The sequence below is a fragment of the Mastigoproctus giganteus genome, chromosome 9, assembly GCF_048544385.1.
Source record: "Mastigoproctus giganteus isolate SK-2022 chromosome 9, ASM4854438v1, whole genome shotgun sequence".
NCBI classification, from domain to species: domain Eukaryota; kingdom Metazoa; phylum Arthropoda; class Arachnida; order Uropygi; family Thelyphonidae; genus Mastigoproctus; species Mastigoproctus giganteus.
In genome coordinates, this window is record NC_143583.1 from 230454917 (window position 1) to 230477493 (window position 22577).

The 22577-nt window shown below is 39.9% G+C and overlaps 1 protein-coding gene across 1 annotated transcript in view; it reads left to right on the forward strand.

Moving 5' to 3' along the window:
* Rad17 (Rad17 checkpoint clamp loader component) overlaps nt 1–22577 on the forward strand; it is a 382411-nt gene that overhangs the window by 252376 nt on the left and 107458 nt on the right. Inside the window, exon 12 of the mRNA XM_090380952.1 lies at nt 4566–4712. Coding sequence (XP_090237078.1) covers nt 4566–4712 — 147 coding nt within the window. The remainder of the gene's footprint in view (nt 1–4565; nt 4713–22577) is intronic.

Below are 22577 nucleotides of genomic sequence, written 5' to 3' on the forward strand. Positions count from 1 at the left end.
GACGGGCTGCAAGAGTAGCTCATGGAGTATTGTCAATGATATACAGGAATTTTTCCAGCAGGGATAAGGAGGTGATTATTCCAATGTATAAGGCAATGGTCAGGCCACACCTAGAGTACTGTATACAGGTCTGGAGGCCTCATTTCAAGAAGGATGTAGAGCTGCTGGAACGAGTACAGAGAAGGGCAACAAGATTAGTGAATGGAACAAAGGGGTGCTCTTACGAAGAAAGGCTTAAGTTTTGCAAATTACAGTGTCTGGAGACTAGGCACCAGCGAGGTGATCTGATAGAGGTGTATAAAGCCTTGAATGGTTTAAGCATGCTCAATGCTGATGGGATTCTTCCTCTAGCTCAGAAAAATCACCTGAGAGGGCATAAATTCAAATTGAGGAAAGACAGATGTAGGATAGATGTGCGGAAATTTGCCTTTAGCCAGCGGGTGGTTGGTTGGTGGAACAGACTTCCATCCCTTGTGGTGGAGGTTGATAGCCTAAATAAGTTTAAGGCTCAGCTGGACAGGTATTTTGAACGAACAGAGGGGTGAAGTGGAAGTGGGTTTTTTTTTTTTTTTGGCTGATGCTGCATAAGCTTGTTTTCTTGCATCAAATGCCTCTGCTAATGCTAATGCTTAATGCTGATGCTACAGTCCAATCTAAACATTTCCCCCCGTCACTTGAATTTATGTCCCCTAGTTCTAGGATCATTTATAATCTTGAAAATTTCATCCTCATTCATTTTACTGATGCCTCTCAGAGCCTTAAACACCTCAATCAAATCTCCTCTAAGGAGTCTAGTTTTCAAACTCTGCAACCCACATATTCGTAGTCTTTCTTCATAAGGACACCCTTTTTGCCGATCTCACCAGGCAAGTTACCCGTCTTTGCACCCTTTCAAGAAGCTCGGTGTCTTTCTTTAGGAGCGGTCTCCATACTTGAACACAGTATTTCAAGTTTGGTCTAACAAAAGCCTTATATAATGGGATTATCACGTCCCTATCTCTACTTGCAAAAGTTCGATAGATTATCGATAGGACACAGTGGGCCTTCCTTGCAACCTGTTTACAATGCTCAGAGAATTTAATATCTGACCGTATCGTAACACCCAAGTCCTTTTCCTCCAGTACTGGGTTTAGTTGAACTCCACCAAGTGAATAAGTTATTTTGGGATTACTGTTTCCCAGGTGTAATACCTTACACTTTGTTGGATTAAAGCATAGCTGCCATTTTTCTGACCATTCCTGAAGTCTATCTAGGTCTCTCTGAAGAAGCTCAGCTTGAGAGTGATCATTACCTACTCTACCAATTTTAACATCATCTGCAAATTTAGACATCACGCCCTCTATCCCTTCATTGATGTCTTTAATGAAAATTAAAAACAACGGTGGTCCTAATACTGATCCTTGGGGAACCCCACTTCTTACATCAACCAAATCTGAGGAATAGCCATTTATCACAACCCTCTGCCTCCTGCCCTGAAGCCATCCTGCTATCCATCTAAGGTAACAGTGATTCCAACCTGTTCCAGCTTATAAAGCAACCGCTCGTGTGGGACTGAGTCAAAAGCTTTGCTGAAATCTAAATAAACAATGTCGAAATTATTCCTTAAATCCAGCTCATGAGTGACCCTTTCAAAATAGCGAACCAGATTTGTTAAACATTATTTTCCCTTTACAAAACCATGCTGGGTTTCCTTGAGAATTTCAATTCGATCCAAGTGAGCCTGAATTCCACCCTTGATCATTGCCTTCATGCTTTTCCCTACCACTGAAGTCAGACTGACAGGTTGATAATTTCCCACTTCACTCTTAGAGCCACCCTTATGTATGGGAGATACATTGGCACTTTTCCAATCCAAGGGAATCTCCCCAGAGTCTAGTGATGCTCGCAATGGTTCAATGCACTCACTCAATGCTTCAATGGTTCAATGCACTCACTTGCCGCCTCCCTTAAGATTATAGGGTATATTCCATCAACTCCAGGAGCCTTACTGGCCTGTAGGCTCGAAAGATTTTTCATTAAATAATCTTGCGAAATTTCAATATCATTAATTTCATATTTTTCAACTTTGCTCCCACAATTTCCCATTGCCACAAAAGGTTTTTCATTTGTAAATATCGATGCAAAATAACTGTTGAGTTCATCTGCAATGGCAGCTGGTGTATTTAATACCCTTTCCCTTACGTAAAGGTCCGATCTGGTTTGTCCTGCTCTTCTTGGCATTTATATATGTGAAGAATTTCTTATCCCCCCCTCATTGCTCTGTTTGCTAGTGATTTCTCATAAACTGCCTTTGCCTGTAGAACCTTTTCTGTGGCTGTATTACAGATCATCTTGTAGCTGTTATAGGATTCAGTACTTTTTATTGTTCTGTAACCTTTCCATGCCAACTAGTAAAAATACCGTTTTTTTGGTACTAATTTTTTAAAAAAATTATTTTTTTTTAAATTAGTACCGAAAAACCTGTATTTTTTGTATCAATACCGGAAAAAAATGACCGGGATTCTGATATTGTAAGCTCTATGCTCAACCCATTCAAGGCCTTATACGCATCAATCAGACCACCTCTCAAGTGCCTAGCTTCCAGAATACTGCAATTAGCTGAACTCAACCACCCTTTTATCCATTGTTGCAACTTAATACCATACTTTCTTGGTAATACCACCCCTTCATTCCTCTCACCAATCTTGTTTGCAACTTCTCTGTACTTGCTCAAGCAACCTAAAATGAGGCCTCCAGACATGTAGTACTCAAGGTTTAGCCTTACCATTGCCTTGTATAATGGGATAATCACCTCCCTGTCCGCCGACCGGGCTAGCCAGGTGGATAAAGTGCTTGCCTGGCAACCCAAAGGTTTCGGGTTCAAATCCCGCCTTGGGCTTGGATCACAGTAAAATGCAAAAACTTTGGGAGGTGCATTATGGCCATAGAAGCCGATGTGCCGATAACTGACAAAAAAAAAAAAACCTTCCTGTCCCTACTAGCAAAATTCCTCATATCATTGACAAGCCTCCATGACCTGCCCTGGCAGCCCGTCTGCACTGCTCATCAAACTTCACATCTGACTGCACAATTACCCCCAGGTCTTTTTCACTTTCCACTTCCCTTGGTGTAGTACCACACAGTTGGTATGTTTCTCTTCAGTTATTGCTACCCATATGCAGTACTTTGCATTTGTCAATGTTAAACTTCAGTTGCCACTTCTCAGCCCATTTGCCCAACTTATCCAGATCCAGTTGGAGTAGCATACTGTCTTCACTGTCATTAACAACCCTGCCAACCTTTGTATCATCTGTAAACTTGAACATTAAACCTGATATACCTTCATCAATATCATTGATAAATATACAAAACAACAATGGGCCCAACACCGAACCCTGGGGAACTCCACCAATAACATTAGTCCACAGTGAGCAGCATCCATTGATTACAACTGTCTTCTCCCACTCAACCACCCTTTTATCCATTGTTGCAACTTGTACTTAATACCATACTGCTCAAATTTGTACTGTAGTCTTCCATGCGTAACAGTGTCAAAAGCTTTCTTGAAATCCAAATATATGATATCAAAATTAGTTTTTGCATCCAGTTCCTTTGTAACTGGATGCAAAAACAGGCAAATATACATCATAGTATCCAATCAAATTTTTCGTACAAGGCAAATATAAGTTGTATCCATATTCATTCTTAATAGATTTAAACTGGAAAAAAAAAAAAAAAAAAACCTAACATAATTGTTAATTCTAGCAAAGAATGTACATTTCTGCTCTAATTGCAATTTAGAAAAAGCATTCTGAAGACATGTTTGTGTCTATGGGTTCATACCAATATCAAGCCCTGATAGCTTGAGGCATATTGAAATCACCCAATAAATCACTTAATATGATTATATAAGTTTGTTCAAAAGCAATTAATAAAATATTATCCACAAGTCAATATGATACTTAAAAGGACTGTAAGCACTTTCAGTAAAAATTGCCTTATGTTGTCATACAAACGTGCTAACTGTAAATATAAAACTCTACTTGTAAATTATTTGCAGTCTTTCCACCCTTTGTCTTTTCTTTGTCCTTTCTATTCAGAAAAATCCAGGAAAATGAATTCAGTTTTCCTTACCTCTGAGGTCTGCCGTATATCAGTAAATAAATAAAAATTATAATTGGGCTGAGCTAGTAATAGTAAATATTTTGAAAATACAAAACTGAAAGTATATTTGGCTATTTAAAAAAAAAAAAAAAAAAAAAAAAAAACAAGAATTTAAAAAATAATAAGAACACATTAAGAAAATGATTTTGGGGACTTTCAGACTCACTACCTTATTCTTTGCACCACCTTCTTTCCGAGATGAAGATGATAAAAATAGCTGAACAAGGTGAACATGAGTTCAGCTAATTATTTATTTATTTGTTTAATTGATATTACTACATAAGCATAGCTTTCTTGTATCATTGTGCCATTACTAATGTTTGCTTCTGGACATATTCACATACAAAATTCTGCTGTTCCATTTTTATTTTTGTAGACTGTTTATCGAGATATATACTTTATAAATGACTTTTCTTTTTTAGGATATTTTCAGAAGAACCTGTATATCTGCAGAAGGATTCTCTTTATTTCTTCATCAGAACTATTTATATTTTACTGATAATATTGCATCTGCTGTCTCTTGTTCTGATTGGCTCAGTATAGCTGATTTCATGTACTCGGACTGGACAGTAAGTATTTTGTTCTAGGTAACTAATTTTCCCATCTGTTCATATTTTTGAATTGTTTGAAATAAGCAGCTCATATAACACTTCCACTAATCAAGTCTCATTTAAATTTAAGTAGCAGCCCTAGCTGTCAGGTATGACAGCTAGGGCTGCTACATGAGAGTCTAAAATGCAGATGGAACTGATACTACGGTCCCACTCAGTGGGGCCTGAATATCAATTTTCACTTTCAAGTTCAGTGTACCAAATTTTGGCAACCCTGTGTATATCCCCATGGACAAGGTCAGGAACACTTGACAGAGTGAGGTGGTTGGTTGGTTATTAGGGTTTTTATGGCGCATCAGCATCTAAGGCTCTAATGCGCCAATAGAGTGAGGTGGAACTGACCATTCAGGTGTGAACAGAAGAAGTTTGGTCAGCCATTCCCCGTATGGTCAGCCATTCCCCGTAGGGGAATGGCTGACCAAACTTCTTCTGTTCACACCATGCAGAAGGTCAGCCATTCCCCATAGGGGAATGGCTGATCTTCTGCATCACCAGGCAATACCAAATGGCTCTCATCACTTGTTGCCATACCACCATGCTTACTGGAGCCTTGAACTAGTGAAATCTATGTTTAGTCTCCAGAATCTCCAATTCCTCCTCACGTCTCTTCTGTCATTGGGAAAAAAGTTTTTTCAAGCCAGCCACTAGATAGTCCACTGGACCAAACATGTTAGTAATTCTCTAGGAGGCATCCAGATTAATTAGTGCAGAATAGTTCTTCTATTCTGCCAGCTTTTGATTGGAAAGAAAGAAAGAGAGAGAGAGAGAGAGAGAGAGAGAGAGAGAGAGAGAGAGAGAGAGAGAGAGAGAGAGAGAGAGAGAGAGAGAGGATGTACAGGGCAGGAGGCACTGTTGAGGCCACATTGTCAAGGATCTGGGTATGTTATTGCTGTGAGTATGCCATATCCAAAAATTTCACTAATTCCTACATGTAGTCCTCCCCTTTTATTCATCTAATCAATGCATCACAAATATATGTATAATCTTTATTGTATAAAAAGTATATATACAATGTGCCCTTCACTGAAGCAATTCCAGGGGCTTTACATTGGCTGGTGGACGAAGGCCTTGAGGAATAGGCCCACATCGAGATTCAGGTTCATCCCCCAGAACCAACAACAGAATAATTTTTGGAAATTATTTACAATATATTCATAAAGATATTATACTTTTGACATTATGTATTTACAATATTATACAGACATTATTCTTTTAAACTTTATTATACTGGCCACATTACTGTGCAGTTTGCCTGGTTGAGGTTAGGCCACCAAGGATCTGTCTCCAGTAATTCTGATCCTTGGCAAATTTGTAGAGGTCACCAATAGGCTCCTGAGTCATATAACTTTCGATTGATCTTTTCATTGATGTTTGAGATATATTCGCCAGGGTTAATCTAGGTATGAAGCTTAACATCATTTGTGCAATAGAGAGATTGTCTTCTCTCTATTGCACAAATGTAATAATGACTGCAGTATATAATGCTCTGGAGAGGACTCCACCTTTGTTTGGATTGTGGCTAAGAAATAATTTTTGTAGGGATAAATCTTTCATTCCATATTCTAATGTAAAATCTCATCCTTTATATAACCCTTAGCATTCCAATAAATGTGCTAAGGCTATTCAAGATAAAAATCTAACATATTTGCATATTTCAATCTTATATCCAAGTCTTCATCTTCATTATCTGCCTGCATCGAAGCATGCAATAATTGTTAAACAGTTGTTAAGCAATCCAAACTTGATTTTAAACAGGCTAAGAGTAGTAAAGCTGTTTCTGTCCAAATGGTAGCTGAACATTCTAGTCTCTTGCAGAGGCTATCTATTGGCCACAACTTTTCACCATCTATACATGTACCTCTGTTATAACATGATGGTCCTGTTGCATCCTCAGCTAAAGATAAAACTGACTTACTAGCATCCTACTTTTCTACTAACTCTTGTATTATTATAGGGCCGCTATAGCCGAGTGGTCAAGCGCTTGTCCATAAGTACACGTGCCTTGAGTGACCGGGGTTCAAGCCCATGACTACTGAATACGGTACTATAATTAAAGAGGCCTATGCGCTCCGGATTCATTACATTAAAATTGAAATTATAGTTGCTCAGAGCGAAACGGATACAAAAATATAGATTGTAACAGGTTTAATAATAGGAAAAAATACATATATATTAGATTAGATACATAAAGCTTTCGGTTATCTAGTTAACCTTCTTCAGTTGATATGAAATGACAGTTAGAATGGAGGTGTGTACTGCTAGTCTGGTACGTGAAGCGCGTAGCTAATTGTTTGAGGTTGAAGCCTGTGGTTGTTATTTATGTGGACGTGGCCAGCACTTGTCAATGGACAGGATCGTCGCTTCAGTGATAGGGTGGACTTGACAACCACTGTTCCTGTTCACTGAGGTATTGAAGCATTTGATGTTTAACGATTCCAACCAGGTGCGGCGCAGATAGTGGCGGGACTTATCCACAATCACGACATCGCGGTGTGGGTCAATGTCGTGGTGGGTTGCCCAGATGTGCTCGGCAATAGCTGAGTGCTCCACATCCGCTAAGCGGATCGCTCTTTTGTGTTCGGAAAGGCGTTTTTCGAGCCTTCTCCCAGTTTCCCCGAAGTAGCAGCTAGTGCAGTCATGGCAAGAGATGCGGTAGACCAATCCGCTTTGTAGTAGGGTGGAGACAGGTGTTTTCACTTTGGAGACGAGGGATCGTAATTTCCTGCCTGGGAGTTACAAGCACTTTATCCCATGTGATTTTAAGATTCTACAGACCTGTTGTGACAGGTTAGGGTAGTATGGGATAAAGGCGCTCGTGGTTGAGTCACCACCTTGGATGTTTCTGTTGGTCGCTACGTGGTCGCGTGCCTGTAGGTCACACCTGTCAAGGGTAGTGATGGGATAGCCACACCTCGTAAGGTCTGCCTTGACTTTAGCGATTTCTGTGCGCCTCATTTACAGAGCTAGAGTATGTCCAGGCGCGAGTTAGTAAGGTTCGTGCAGTGGCAAGAAGATGGCTACGCGTGTGTGCTGACCGGAAGTTGGTAAATTGGCCAGCACACATAGGTTTACGATGGACTGTTGTTCTCTAGCATGTGCCCTCGTGCCGGACAAGGGTGTCTAAGTATGGTATGGTGTTGTTCGACTCTAGCTCGATCGTGAATTTTATGAAAGGTGACAGAGAATTGAGGTGGGTTAGTAAGGTTCGTGCAGTGGCAAGAAGATGGCTACGCGTGTGTGCTGACCGGAAGTTGGTAAATTGGCCAGCACACATAGGTTTACGATGGACTGTTGTCTTCTAGCATGTGCCCTCGTGCCGGACAAGGGTGTCTAAGTATGGTATGGTGTTGTTCGACTCTAGCTCGATCGTGAATTTTATGAAAGGTGACAGAGAATTGAGGTGGGCTAAGATTCGGTGACCTGAATTTCTGGGGATAACTACGAACACATTGTCCACATAGCGACACCAAAAGGCAATGGGATCTGGTACGTCTGTAAATGCATGACCCTCTAACTCCTCCATTGCGATGTTTGCCGTGACCGAACTAACTGGGGAACCCATGGCTGTGCCGTGTACCTGCTGATAAATGGAGTCGCTAAACATGATTGCACCACTTGTTAAGCACAGTCTGAGGGCGGTGGAGATATCGTCTGGTGTTAGTTTGGTTCTGCTGCCAAGGGTTTCGTCACTATCTAAGAGTTGTTTTGCACATGTGATGGCAAGTTCTACAGGGATGGAGGTAAAAAGTGAAACTACATCAAACAGTGCCATAACCTGATCTTGTGAGATGGATATGGTATGGATCCTTTCTATGAACTCACTACTGTTGGAGACGGTGTTGGTGGTCTTGCCTACTAGGTGGAGAAAGAAGCCTCGAGACAAACTTAGATAATTCGTAACTCGGTGAGCCACAACAGGATACAATGGGTCTTAGTGGTGTGCCTTCTTTGTGTACTTTCGGTAGTCCGTAAAATTGTGGGATCTGGCAGCCGGAGGCACGGAGGTGATTACGTGTTGATTCTGTTATTTTCTTTTGTTTGAGCCAGCTGTTGACAAGGATGTTCACTCTTGACTCCCATCGTTCCAAGGCTTTGATGGGGGGAACGGTTAAGAGCTTGTAAATAGAAGTGTCCCGCAAGAACAGCAAGGCTTTTGTCTCGTAATCTGCGCGATTCATTACGACTGTTCGACGTCCTTTGTCCGCCGGTAGGATGACAATGGATGAATCCCGTTTCAGTGTCTTAAGGGCAGAAATTTGTTTGTGGCTGAGATTGGAAGAAGCGGGGCGAGCATGGTGTAGAACTGCTCCAGTTTTTAGGCGAATTGCGTTTGCCACATCTTCGGGGAAGCGTGTTAAACACGCTTCTACGCCTAAGGCAATGTCAGTGATCGGTGGGTTTCTTGGGAGAACACCAAATTTCATACCCAGGGTCAATAGGTCTATTTGTTCTGTAGATAATTGCTTGTTGCTCAAGTTCAATACAAAATCTGGGCAACCTGTGGAAGGGGTATTACGCTGATGACGAAATTGAAAGGATTCATTAATTAAAGCATTGAACTTACGTTTTTGACGTGCACAATAGCGTTCAGGTTCTCTGACAGCTTGGTAGCACAAGGTATGGATTAAATTGGTGTAAATAGGATCGGGAACTAGACTCCTAAGTTCGACCAACAGGGCTGCTTTGTTCGTTGAAGCATATTGCGAGTCTTGATGAAGGCAGCCAATCCATATGCTCAGGGTCTTGTAGCTGAAGTTCTGACAGGCACGTCGCATGCATTCGTTAGGAAATGGTGGTTTGTAAAGAAATCCTTTCGGGATAACTCTGTTTGATTTGCACCTGTGAGCAAATCTGAGATGTTGCTAGCCACGGGCTATAAAGATGAAACCCTTTTGCAGCTTCACGACCATATCGTATGTTGGTTGGCCAAGAACAGTCCAAATATAATTAAAGAGGCCTATGCGCTCCGGATTCATTACATTAAAATTGAAATTATAGTTTGCACAGAGCGAAACGGATAAAAACTATAGATTGTAACAGGTTTAATAATAGGAAAAAATACATATATATTAGATTAGATACATAAAGCTTTCGATTATCTAGTTAACCTTCTTCAGTTGATATGAAATGGCAATAGCTGAGTGCTCCACATAAGCGGATGTGGAGCACTCAGCTATTGCCGAGCACGTCTGGGAAACCCACCACGACATTGACCCACACCATGATGTCGTGATTGTGGATAAGTCCCGCCATTATCTGCGCCGCACCTGGTTGGAATCGTTAAACATCAAATGCTCCAATACCTCAGTGAACAGGAACAGTGGTTGTCAAGTCCACCCTATCACTGAAGCGACGATCCTGTCCATTGACAAGCGCTGGCCACGTCCACATAAATAACAACCACAGGCTTCAACCTCAAACAATTAGCTACGCGCTTCACATACCAGACTGGCAGTACACGCCTCCATTCTAACTGTCATTTCATATCAACTGAAGAAGGTTAACTAGATAACCGAAAACTTTATGTATCTAATCTAATATATATGTATTTTTTCCTATTATTAAACCTGTTACAATCTATATTTTTGTATCCGTTTCGCTCTGACCAACTATAATTTCAATTTTAATGAATACGGTACTGTTTATTGTATTTTATCTCTGCCTTATGAACTTCTCTGACCATGTGGTCATTCCGGAGTATAAACAGAAAATTTATTTATTTATTATTATTATTATTAGTCATATGGTGCAAGGAAGCCTGAGGCTTATGGTTCATCAGCCAAAAAAAAAAAAAAATTCTGAAGTTACCCTGAGAGATAGAGAAAGCAAAAAGGAATCACCAAGAAAGAGAAGAATGATGATATCCAGCGCAGGACCCTGGGTTTGCCAACCCCATACTCACCAGATGTGAGAAACTGGGTAAATATATTGGCAGTCTTGGCAAACCACCTCCTGCCATACCCAATATACACCACTCAGTGCCTCCCATGATCTTCATAGAAGGAAATTAGAAGAATTCTGAACAATCTTGATTCTTCAGTCCCGATGGCATTTCTCTAATTGTTCTCAGAAGTTTTATTCTGAGGTTGCCTATGTGTTACTTTTTTAGCATTAGTTGAGGCATATGATATTTTTTTTTTTTTTATGAAAACCCCAAACACGAGAGGAATTAGAACCTATAGTACTTAGTACCATGCTTCGGTTGGAGGTTGAGAAGATGAGAGAAGATATTTGTTGACATTAGACTTGAACTTCTATAAACTGTAATTTTCAGGAAATCCATATGAAGGAAGGTTGTTCCAGAAAACGGCAGTTGAGTGAATAAACGAGGAAGATGAAAAGTTGGTTCTGTGAGTTGGAAGTTGGACGGTAAATGAATGTTGGTGGTGGCACTGTTTGGACTGTTTTAAAAGAGAGAGCGGAAATTATAGAAGCCAATTCAGAAGAACAGTGCCCATGAAAGTATCTCTAGAAAAGGCATGCAGCAGAAACAGTACATCTGTGAGACAGCGAGTGGAGAGACTTTGTTTGAGATGAGTCATTAATTAACCTAACTGCCCTCTTCTGAATGGAATATCTAGAAGCCTGAGAGAGGTTATGTGGGAACAATATTCCATGGTAGGGCAGATTTGAGATTTGTACAGAGTGAAGAGCTATTTGGAAGAAAAATAACGGCGAGAGCGAAAGAGAAAACCAAGTTTTTTAGTTGCAGAGGAAGCAATATTTGTAATGTGCTTGGACCAACAGAGATTAGAAGTCAGGGTAATCCCCAAAAGAGATATATCAACTTGCCTAGAAATTGGAGTGTCACCAAAGATAAGCATAGTACCAGAAAAATCCTTTTTGCAAAATATAAGACAAGACTGAGTTTTAGAAGGATCGAAATCAACTAAGTTGTCTTTGCCCCACTGGAGAATTACCTGGAGATTGGCATTTAAGGAATTGGTAGCGGATATTCGAGAAGTTGAAGCTGATTGAGCAGAGCAAGGTTTCTCAAAATGGAAAGTGGAATGCAATGTGCTATCATCAGCAAAACTATGGATAGGATTTCTAGTCAATGGAAAAGGTCATTAATACAGAAGACGAAAAGAGTGGGGAAAAGAACTGAACCTTGTGGGACACCAGCATTAGTGGAGAAGTTAGAAGACAGAGAGCCATCTACCATCACAGTGAGCAATCAGAGAGAAAACTGGATAACCAATTACAAAAAACAGTTGGCAAACCATCAGAGGGAAGTTTTTTAGGAGACATTTATCCCAAACACAATCAAAAAGCCTTTCAAATGTCAAGAGTAACTGCATTCCATTGAATTTCCCCATAAATGGGTAACATAAGTCACAATGTCACCAGTGGATTGACACTGACTGTGATCATTCATCAGACGGAAGGTTTCTAGGTAGTTTTAGAGTTGGCAGTTAATTGATTTCTGCATTACTTTAGAAAGAGTAGAAGTAATGGGATGGGAGCGATTTGTCACCCATTAACATTACTAGAGGCATATGATGCAGAAAAGCAACCTTATGCAACATCAGCCAAAAAAAAAAAAAAAAACCACTCCCATTTCACTTCTCCGTTCATTCAAAATACCTGTCCAGCTGGGCCTTAAATTTATTTAGGCTATCAACTTCCACAATAGGGAATGGAAGTCTTCCATCAACCAACTACCCACTGGCTAAAAGCAAATTTCCGCACATTTATCCTACATCTGTCTTTCCTCAATTTGAATTTATGCCCTCTCAGGTGATTGTTCTGAGAAAGAGGAAGAATCCCATCAGCATTGAGCATGCTCAAACCATTCAAGGCTTTATACACCTCTATCAGATCACCTCGCAAATTACAGTGCCTAGTCTCCAGACACTGTAATTTGCAAAACTTAAACCTTTCTTCGTAAGAGCAACCCTTTCTTCCATTCACTAATCTTGTTGCCCTTCTCTGTACTCGTTCCAGCAGCTCTACATCGTTCTTGAAATGAGGCCTATAGACCTGTATACAGTACTCAAGGTGTGGCCTGACCATTGCCTTATACAAGGGAATAATCACCTCCTTATCCCTGCTAGAAAAATTCCTGTATATCATTGACAAGACACCATGAGCTACTCCTGCATTCCTTTTGCACTGCACAGAAAACATCATATCTGCCTGCACAATTACCCCCAGGTCCTTTTCAATCTCTACCACTTTTAGTTTGGTACGACAAAGTCGATACGTTACTCTAGCATTACTGCTTCCCATATGTAGTACTTTACATTTGTCAATGTTAAACTTCATTTGCCACTTCTCAGCTGATCTGCTCAACCTTTCCAGATCCTGTTGCAGCAGCATACTGTCAGTAGTGTCCTTAAGAACCCTGCCAACCTTTGTATCGTCTGCAAACTTGGACATTAAGTTTGAAATACTATCATCAATATCATTTATAAATGCAGAAAACAATGGACCCAACACTGAACCCTGAGGGATTCCACTAATAACATTAGTCCACGATGAGCAGTGTCTATTGATTTCCACTCTCTGTTTTCTCCCACTCAACCATCCCTTTATCCATAGCAGCAATTTGCTGTGGCACATTACTGCTACACGGCTCCAATTTGTGCAGCAATCTTCCATGTGCAACAGTATCAAAAGCCTTTCTAAGATCCAAATATATATTAAAGTTATTCCCTTCATACAGTTCTTTTGTGTCTGAATCATAGTATCCAATCAAATTGGTCAGGCAAGACTTTCCCTTAACAAAAACCCCAAGCTATAACTGAAGTCTTGTCTAGATGATCCTGCAGTGCTTCTTTAACCAGTGCCTCCATTAATTTTCCTGGAACAGAAGTTAAAATCACATATCTATAATTACTTGTGTCAGCTTTTGATCCTCCTTTGTGAATTGGGGTCACATTTGCACATCTCCAGTCTATGAGTGCCTCCCCTGAGTCCTAAGCAGCTCTCATAATTATGGCTAAGGGTTTGCTTACTTCCTTTGCTGCCTCCTTTAATATAACTGGATAGATCCCTTCCACCTTGGGTGCCTTTTTTATGTTTATCCTCAACAATTGCTCCTCCACTTTCCTTTCAGTTATTACAAAATCATTTGTTCACTGCCAGAGTTTACTTCACCTCTAGCATTCCCCTTCCTGAATAACTCCTCATGTGTGAATGTAGATGCAAAATACTCGTTTAGTTTGTTAGCCACCTGAGCAGGATCACCAACAGTTGAACCATCAATATCCAGGGGACCAATCTGATTCATCTCTTTCCTTCTAGAGTTTACATAGGTAAAGAACTCTTTTTCTGTTTTTCTTTTCATCCTTTGCCAAGGATTTCTAATAATCTGCCTTTGCCTGCCTAATCTCCTTTGTGACATAGTTACAGACCAGTTTATATCTATCATAGGCTTCTGTGTCACATGTTAATTTATATGTATCCCATTCTTTTTTTCTCTGTCACATGTGTAATTAGATCATCTGACATCCATTTAGGCCTAAATCTTGAATTAATTCTTTGAATGCTTCCCATTTTGAATTTGCTGTTGGTAACATCATCAGTTGGTCCCAGTGTATAGAATTTAAATACTGTCTCAGACCGTCGTAGTCACCTTTACGAAAGCAAAAACCCTTTCCTTTACCCCTGTTGGTAGTTACCTCTTTCAGTAAATCCCATTTCAGCACACTGTGATTACTGCCACCCAGTGGTTCATTTATCTGCAGATTCTTAATGCATGAAGAATCACTGCTGATAATCAAATCAAGAGTATTTCTCCCTCTAGTTGCCTCCCGAACATGCTGATGTAGAAAACAATCATCCAATAAATCCACAAAAGCCTTGCTAGTGTGTGAGTGACCAGCCCACAAATTCCAGTCAATATCTGGGAAATTAAAATCTCCCATTATAAGACTCTCTGATTTACTGGCCCACTCTATTTCCCTGTACAGTTTCTTATTATACTCATCAGAGTCATTAGGCCTATAGCACACTCCTACTCTCAATTTTGATCTCCCAATGCTTATGTCACACCAAACTGACTCAACACTGCACTGTCCAGCAATGTCGACTGGCTTCACTTCCTTGGATTTTATGTATTTCTTAACTAATAGCATAACCCCTCCTCCCTTCCTACCCTGTCTATCCTTTCTGTAGACATTGTACTCCCCAAATTCCAGTTCTGCATTCCTTATATCTGTGTGACACCACGTCTCTGAAATCCCCACAATACTGTCTTTGATGTTTTGAGCAATACCTGAAATTCATCAAATTTATTTACCAAACTCCTAGCATTGGTGTACACGCAAGTATACATGCACCTGTTCCTATTCCTAGCTACCCTAACACAACCCATGTGTTTACTTGTACCGCAATCACTCCCATCAGTCAATGAAATACCCTGCATGTTATTTTCCAGGCTGCTGCTCATTCCAATAGAAGCAGTGCAAGAATCTCTTTCACCTCTGCCAGTGGCTACTGTTAATTTATTAGTCCTTGTATTCCCCCCAAGCTAGCAGTTTTCCGACCCGCCTAACACTGCCTCGATAGCATCAAGAAATATTCTTGCTCCCTTTCTATTTTAAGTGCATTCCATGCCTGTTGAAGCAGTCTCTCCTGTTAATAAGTATAGACCAGGCTGAAACAAATTCTACCTGTTGAGCCTTGCACAGCCTTAACAGGGCAAATTGATCGACAAGGCTCTCATCATATACTCCCCTCTTATCGTGTCTGGGCAGAATTGTAGACACTTTCAAATTCAACCCTAATTCACGGCTTTTTTTCAACAGTGACATGTACTTGTTATGTAATTCCGCTGGTTTCCTCCTCTTAATATCATTTGTGCCAACGTGTACAAGAATATCACCTTTTATAAATAAATAAATAAATAAATCTTTATTGTGAAGTAGAGTTACAGCACAATATCCCATCACGGCGACAAGCGCCAGGGGTTCACATATAAATAAGATAAGTACGGCGTACAAATACAAATGGCTACAAAATACAGCGAACACATGCAAAAAGGCTACAAAATACCGATCACAAATGCAAAAGAAATACAAATACAGCATAAAAACACAGAGCTAGACACAAATACAGAAGTAAATACAACTTTACAATACATCAGGGTTCAAGGGCTTTGATAAAGTTGTCTGTCCTTCTTACTTATTATGCTGTCGATGTCGGCGTCCACACGGTTGAGGGCGGGGAGCATCTGCATGGGGAGAAATCTACGAGTGCAAGCCTGTTGTGGTGAGCCACGAGTGCTGGTACCGACCTCAGGCTTGGCTGTGGAATCCTCCAAGAGCAAGCATTCCAAAAATTTGGAGATGATATCTGGCCCGTCATGAATTTGGCTGTGAAGACCAGCCTCCTTTCCACGATCAGGAACTTCAACCTCGGGATGTCGAGTGCTTGTGCCATCATGGTGGTTGTGGTAGCGGGAGTAGACGAAGCTTGTTATTGGCCCATTTCAGTAACCAGTATTCAACGGTGTACACCTGCTTGAGGTTTGTAGGTGCAGCAGAGGCCCATATTTCTGCACCATACAGAATGGCGGGGTAGACGGTGGAGGTGATGAACCTTTTAACAGTGACAGGATGTTGGACGTGTAGCAGCTGCTGCTTTGAGATCCACCGTAGACGAGAGAATTTGGTACTGATTTTGTTGATCTGGTTGAGAAAGGACAACTTTTGGTCAAACAAAACGCCAAGGTCTGTGTGTGAGGGTACATTTGGTATTCATAACCCTGCGAGTGAAACGTTGAGTACTGTCGGCATGGATTTAAGGGAGAATATAACCTGGGCAGACTTCACTGGGTTGATTTTTAGATTGAAGTTTGCCAGGTACAATTCTAGATCCCTAAGTTGGGAATTGATCTTGTTGCTGAGCTGAACGGGATTGTCGCCAGGGTTAATTTGAGTCAGCAGTTTAAGGTCATCGGCATAGCATAGGAGACCATTCGTTGAGGCAATAATGGGCACGATGATAGCTGTGAACAGGACACCGGATAGGACACCCCCCTGCGGTACTCCAGCAGTAATGTAGCAGGATAAGGTGTGTTGTTGCCGATGGAGAATAAGTACCCTGTGACAGAGAAGAGATTCCAAAAAGCACAGTATATCACCTCGAATGTGAAATTTCTCCTTAAGTAGGAGGAGCAAAGCCGGGATTGACACGGCATCAAAGGCTGTGCTTATGTCTAGATACGTGGTTGCTAGCTCAGCTCTTTGTTCGAATGCTGAGAGAATGCGTTCAGTGGTGGCTGCCAAGTTAGTGATTGATGATTTTCCTGCGATGGCATAGTGGATTTCAGGTGGTTTCGTCTGGAGGATTTGTTGAGTGATTGTGGGTAGTAAAGCCTTTTCAAGAGTTTTTAACAGACAAGAGGCAACTGATATGGGTCTGAACTGGCTGACGTTTGTGGCAAATTGGTTTTTAGGGATGGGGTACACTCTGTACTTATTCCACTGGGGTGGGAAATAATGCTCCGCGAGGCATCTGTTGTAGATCGAGAGAAGAGGGTCTATGATGAATGTGCTTAAGCATTTGATCATAAATTGCAGAATTCCATCCTCCCCAACAGTGGCTGTTGTGGGAAGGGAATTGATGGCACGTATGAGCTCCTGTTTCGTGATCTGGATAGTCCCTAGGACATCTGAAGGGTTTTCATAGTCGGGCTGGACAACTGTAGATGGGACTGTGGTTATATTTGAAAACCTGGCGATGTATTTGAGCCATTCTTGAGGATCAAGCATGTGATTGAATCCACCATGTGGGGCAGCATAGAATGGCTTTCCTTTCCTCAGAGTGCGGTTAAGATTTACTTGGATTGCAGCAGCTTTCTTTCGATTAAAGTGGGCCCTGGCGCGGGAAAAGGCGATTCTGTCTTGACTGCCATTCGTTTGCTTCCATTTCTTATGTAAGAATTGTTTCATTTTGAAGCTGTTGTTGAGGTCAGCGGTCCACCACGATCTGGAACAGGGAGTTACTGTTACTCGTTTGACTCGTTTTACAGATTTAATCCAGTTAGACAAGAGTGTCACTGCGAGGCTGAGGTCACAGTCAATGAGGACATCCCAAGGAATGCAGGATGCTGCTTCTACACAGAGTTGGGGATTAAGGTATTTAGGTGCTGAAACGTATTTGACTATTTTGTTGTCAGGGATGTTGAAGTTTGGCACCTGCAATGACCGTGTCAAAACTATGGGCTGGTGATTGGACAGGAAGAATGCGATGGGATCATCCTCAGCTGTGCATGGTGTTGAAGCAAAAGCGAGATCCAGTAGGTTCAATCCCGTGGTGGGGTTCTCATTGACCCTTGTCGTGTTGATAGATTTGAAAAACTCGCAGAGCCTGATAAAGAGGTGATGTCGGTTTGGAGGCAGGTTAAAATCACCACAAACAAGGCGTTGTGCAGCGGACGAAGATGGTTTAAGAGCCAGTTCCCTAGATCTTCAATAATTTCAATTGTAGGCCATGGGGGAATATACACAGATGCAATATCAATGTGGCTGGAGTGGAAGCGTAGCGAGACTATGATCGCTTCGAAAGCTTGAGTTGTAGTTGAGGTAATTGTGCCCTTAAAAGATGATATCTGCTCTACAATGTCATCAGCCTTTGCCCCTGGCAGACATACCCTGGTCCTGTTCCACCTATCCTTTTTACATATCATGTTCCCCGTTTCCCTGATAATAGTCACCAACAACTACTAATTCCTGTGGGACCAGCGCATTCTGCCTTGGGGGTTGCTGTTGTCTTGCATGATGATGAAGTGCAAGCTCTGGCGTTGATGTGGGCAGCTGAGAGCTTGATGGGCCCTCAATTTAGATCCTTGAGGGCCTCCACCCTGTCCTTCTAGCTCTCATATAGGCCCATAACAACACTGAGTTGTCGCCTGATTTCCTTATACTCCTTACATTGCACACACACAAAGACATCCCTCCATGGCAATATCATGTCACGTACCCGATTGCTCCACAAACATCAAGCAAGCAGTGCATTTTAAAATGCTGTGATTCAGAGGGCAACTGCCACCCTCAGTTCTCCCCGAGCCACAGCACTCCCATTAGATTGAGCCTTTTGATTTGCTGCTCTGGTCTGAGTCATGATTTTGATTTAATTTCAATAAAATTTCAATTTCAGTACAAAATTATAACCCTAAACTTGTATCCCAATCAAGTTATGTATTAATTAATTATGTTATGTTTGTAAAATCTAAGTCGTTATATGTATTTAGATAAAAAGTTACATAGTATGAATCAGAGGTGTAATACTCAATATGTTCTACGTTGATAATAATATTAGTAAAATAATAAGAGAAGTTTACCTCAATATAGTACGTAGAACATTTCCGTATGATACCCTCCAGAAATTAAAACGTAAAAAAACGAAAAAAATCGACAACTTACCGGTACATTAGAGTAAAATATAAATAATTAAATAATCAATTTAACACAATTCAAATCAATTTAAAACAATTAAAAATCAAATTAACGCAATTAAAAGAATCTAACGAAAACATTCAAAACGATTTTCCTTCCTGAAGCTGACAACGCTTTTCGACTGTATGTCGTGATCACAGGAATGAAAATTACCGAATCAGGTTAAACCTGAAACTTAAATAGTGATTATTTGTCTTCGCGCATGCGCGTAAAGGTCCACGCATTGGAGATCAAATATGGCCGCCGAACATTAACAGAATTCTCGTGTAATTTAATTTTAACGGTTTCTGCAATTAATAGTCGCGTATAATTACGTTGAACGTTAAGTATTTTGGCCTCGTTAAATAAAAAAGTATGTTTTTCGTTAATGGCATGAAAGGCTAATTCTGACGCTACTGAACGAGAAGCCCGAACTGAAGCTTCATGTTGATTTACACGAATATTAAGAGAAAATCGCATCGAACCTTGGTAAGACGAGTTGTAATCACCACAAGAAATGTTGTATACCAGATCATTAATTTGTGTTGCGAACGCGGAAAGAACCGAGCGATTGTTCAGTATAGTGTGTAACTTCCGTATTGGCCTGTTTAAGAATCTGCTAGTTAATATTTGTATTTCTGAGTCCAAAGCAGATTCCGTCGTTGAATATTTATAGGCATTTAGAAATTGATGAAAGATAATCAATCTTTTGTAGGTGAACGGGTGATAGCTATTATAATGTAGAAGCATACCGGTGTTTGTAGGTTTTCGATAGATGCTAAATTGTATTTTATTCGAGTCCCGGGTAAGCATGAAATTTAGGAAGTTTAATGACTTTGTATCCGTATCCTCCCTTTCCAATGTAAATTTGAGTCTAGTATGAATATTATTAAACAAATGTAAAATGTCTTGGATAGTACTACTATCGGTAATAACCACTCAGGCTCAAACCCATTGGTAATCCAAAAATTTGTTTGTACACCTTGTCTTGAAAGGTGATGTAGTTGGCCTCAACTAACAGTTTAATTAAGTGAAAAATTTCCTTAATAGGTAGCTTCGTATAATTAATCGGTGTTGAGTTTTTATTTAACATATCCCAAATAATATCTAATGTGTATTCAACGTTTACATTCGTGTATAACGAGGCAACATCTAGTGAGAATAAATTGTCATTGTCGCCGAGTCTACAGTCTTTTTTTAAGATTATTAAATAATGTATCGTAGTTCTTAATCCCAAATTGTATTACCTGTCTAAAGGGTTTTATAATGTTATTTACATGTGTGGCTAAGGATGAAAATGCTGAGTTCCTGTAGGAAACAATAGGTCGAATAGGAAATCCAGTCTTGCGTAATTTTACCTGACCGAAAAGTGCAGGAATATTGTATGTTCTAGACTTCGATTCCTTTAACTGAACATAGTAATGTAGTCGTTTTTTTGATACATGGTTAATGTTTTATTGTATTGATTGACCAAATTGGTAAACAGTGCCGGGTCTACTTCACGATAAGTGGAGGTATCTGACACAACTGAATCTAACTTATTAATATAATCATGTTTATCTAGTATTACCACTGTATCTCCTTTATCTGCCCTCTGTATAATAATGTCCTTATTTCCCCGAAGTTCTCGTAAAGCTGAACTGTCATGTGTATTCAATTTAGGAAGTCGCGTTTCTTTTATGTTATTCACTACTTGGTTAACTTGTTGAATAAATATCTTTTTGTGGAACATTACGAAGTCCAAATTCAATATCAATTAAGCATTGTTTTTTAGGTAGTTTTTTCGAGGTGGTAAATTATAATTTAGTCCTTTGGATAAAAGTGAAATCTGGTCCTGCGATAGTGTACACGAGGAAAGATTTGTAACCTGTTGATATGTCGGTTCATTGAATACTGCGTGAGGGGGTGTTCGTGAACTAGCTGACATATTCTGTGGGGGGGGTTGTCACCCAACTCGTATGAACTTGGTTGCAAGCCCGCGACAATGTGTTAGAATTCGCATGAACGTGTCTTGGCATATCCGATAATGTTTGCAACTTATTAACGTGTCTGTTTTTTATTTCTGAGGCCTGTGCTTCCTGTCGCAAATCTATGGAGGTCTTCCTCAATACAGACCAATCGTTTGGATGTAGATAATTTTTTAATTTATTGCGAAGCTTCCTAACCTGGGAAAGTTATTTTTGTTTGGGAAAGGTCTCCAGTAGTAAACAATCGATACACACAATTATGGGAGATTTTTTGAATGGCTTGGTGCAAAATTGCATTAAATGTACACTAAGGTACTCGGCCCAAAGTTACCATATTTATTTTCTAAAATATTGCCTTTAAAACAACATCATTCTGAAGTTTGCCAGGGTGAATTTAAATCAAAAAATTTCAGGCGTAAAACAACTAACACTGGCGACATTGTGTGATATTGTTAAGCTTGCCTTAAAATCTCGATATTCGAATAAACAAAAATACCTTTCCCAGGTTAGGAAGCTTCGCGATAAATTAAAAAATTATCTAGAATTCTGTTAATGTTCGGCGGCCATATTTGATCTCCGATGCGTGGACCTTTACGCGCATGCGCGAAGACAAATAATCACTATTTAAGTTTCAGGTTTAACCTGATTCGGTAATTTTCATTCCTGTGATCACGACATACAGTCGAAAAGCGTTGTCAGCTTCAGGAAGGAAAATCGTTTTGAATATTTTCGTTAGATTCTTTTAATTACGTTAATTTGATTTTTAATTGTTTTAAATTGATTTGAATTGCGTTAAATTTATTATTTAATTATTTATATTTTAGTCTAATGTACCGGTGAGTTGTCGATTTTTTTTCGTTTTTTCCGTTTTAATTTCTGGAGGGTATCATATGGAAATGTTCTACGTACTATATTGAGGTAAACTCCTCTTATTATTTTACTACTCTTAGATAAAAAGTAAAATTTAATTAACAATGAAGTTTAACAAGATTAATAGATTTTACTGATTAATTGACAATACACTCCTTACACTCCTTTTTGACAATATTATATAATAAGCTAATGCTATCTAGTTCGGGATATAACATATTCGTATAACAATGGTGGCAAGTTATGAATGGTAAATCTACGGACGCTGAAGTATTAATTAACTTCCAAAATCTCACTGTCTCAATTCAGAATAAACCAAGAATCTTGACTAGGTCTATAAGCTACTTATAGAAAATAATTTAATATAACAATTGGTCAATAAAGTGGCTAAATATGTCTAAAAAACTTCTTGTTCAGCGGAGCTGCAAAACTTGTAACACATGGATTGGATACCCTTACCGATCCTAAGTTATAAATCTCTATCTAAGTTAAACTTTAAACTAAGTATCGTGACTAGCAATTTAAAGCTACTCTAGAAAATAAGTTAATATCCAATTTAAGCTAATAAAACAGAAAAAACTTCTCTATTTCCAGGAGCA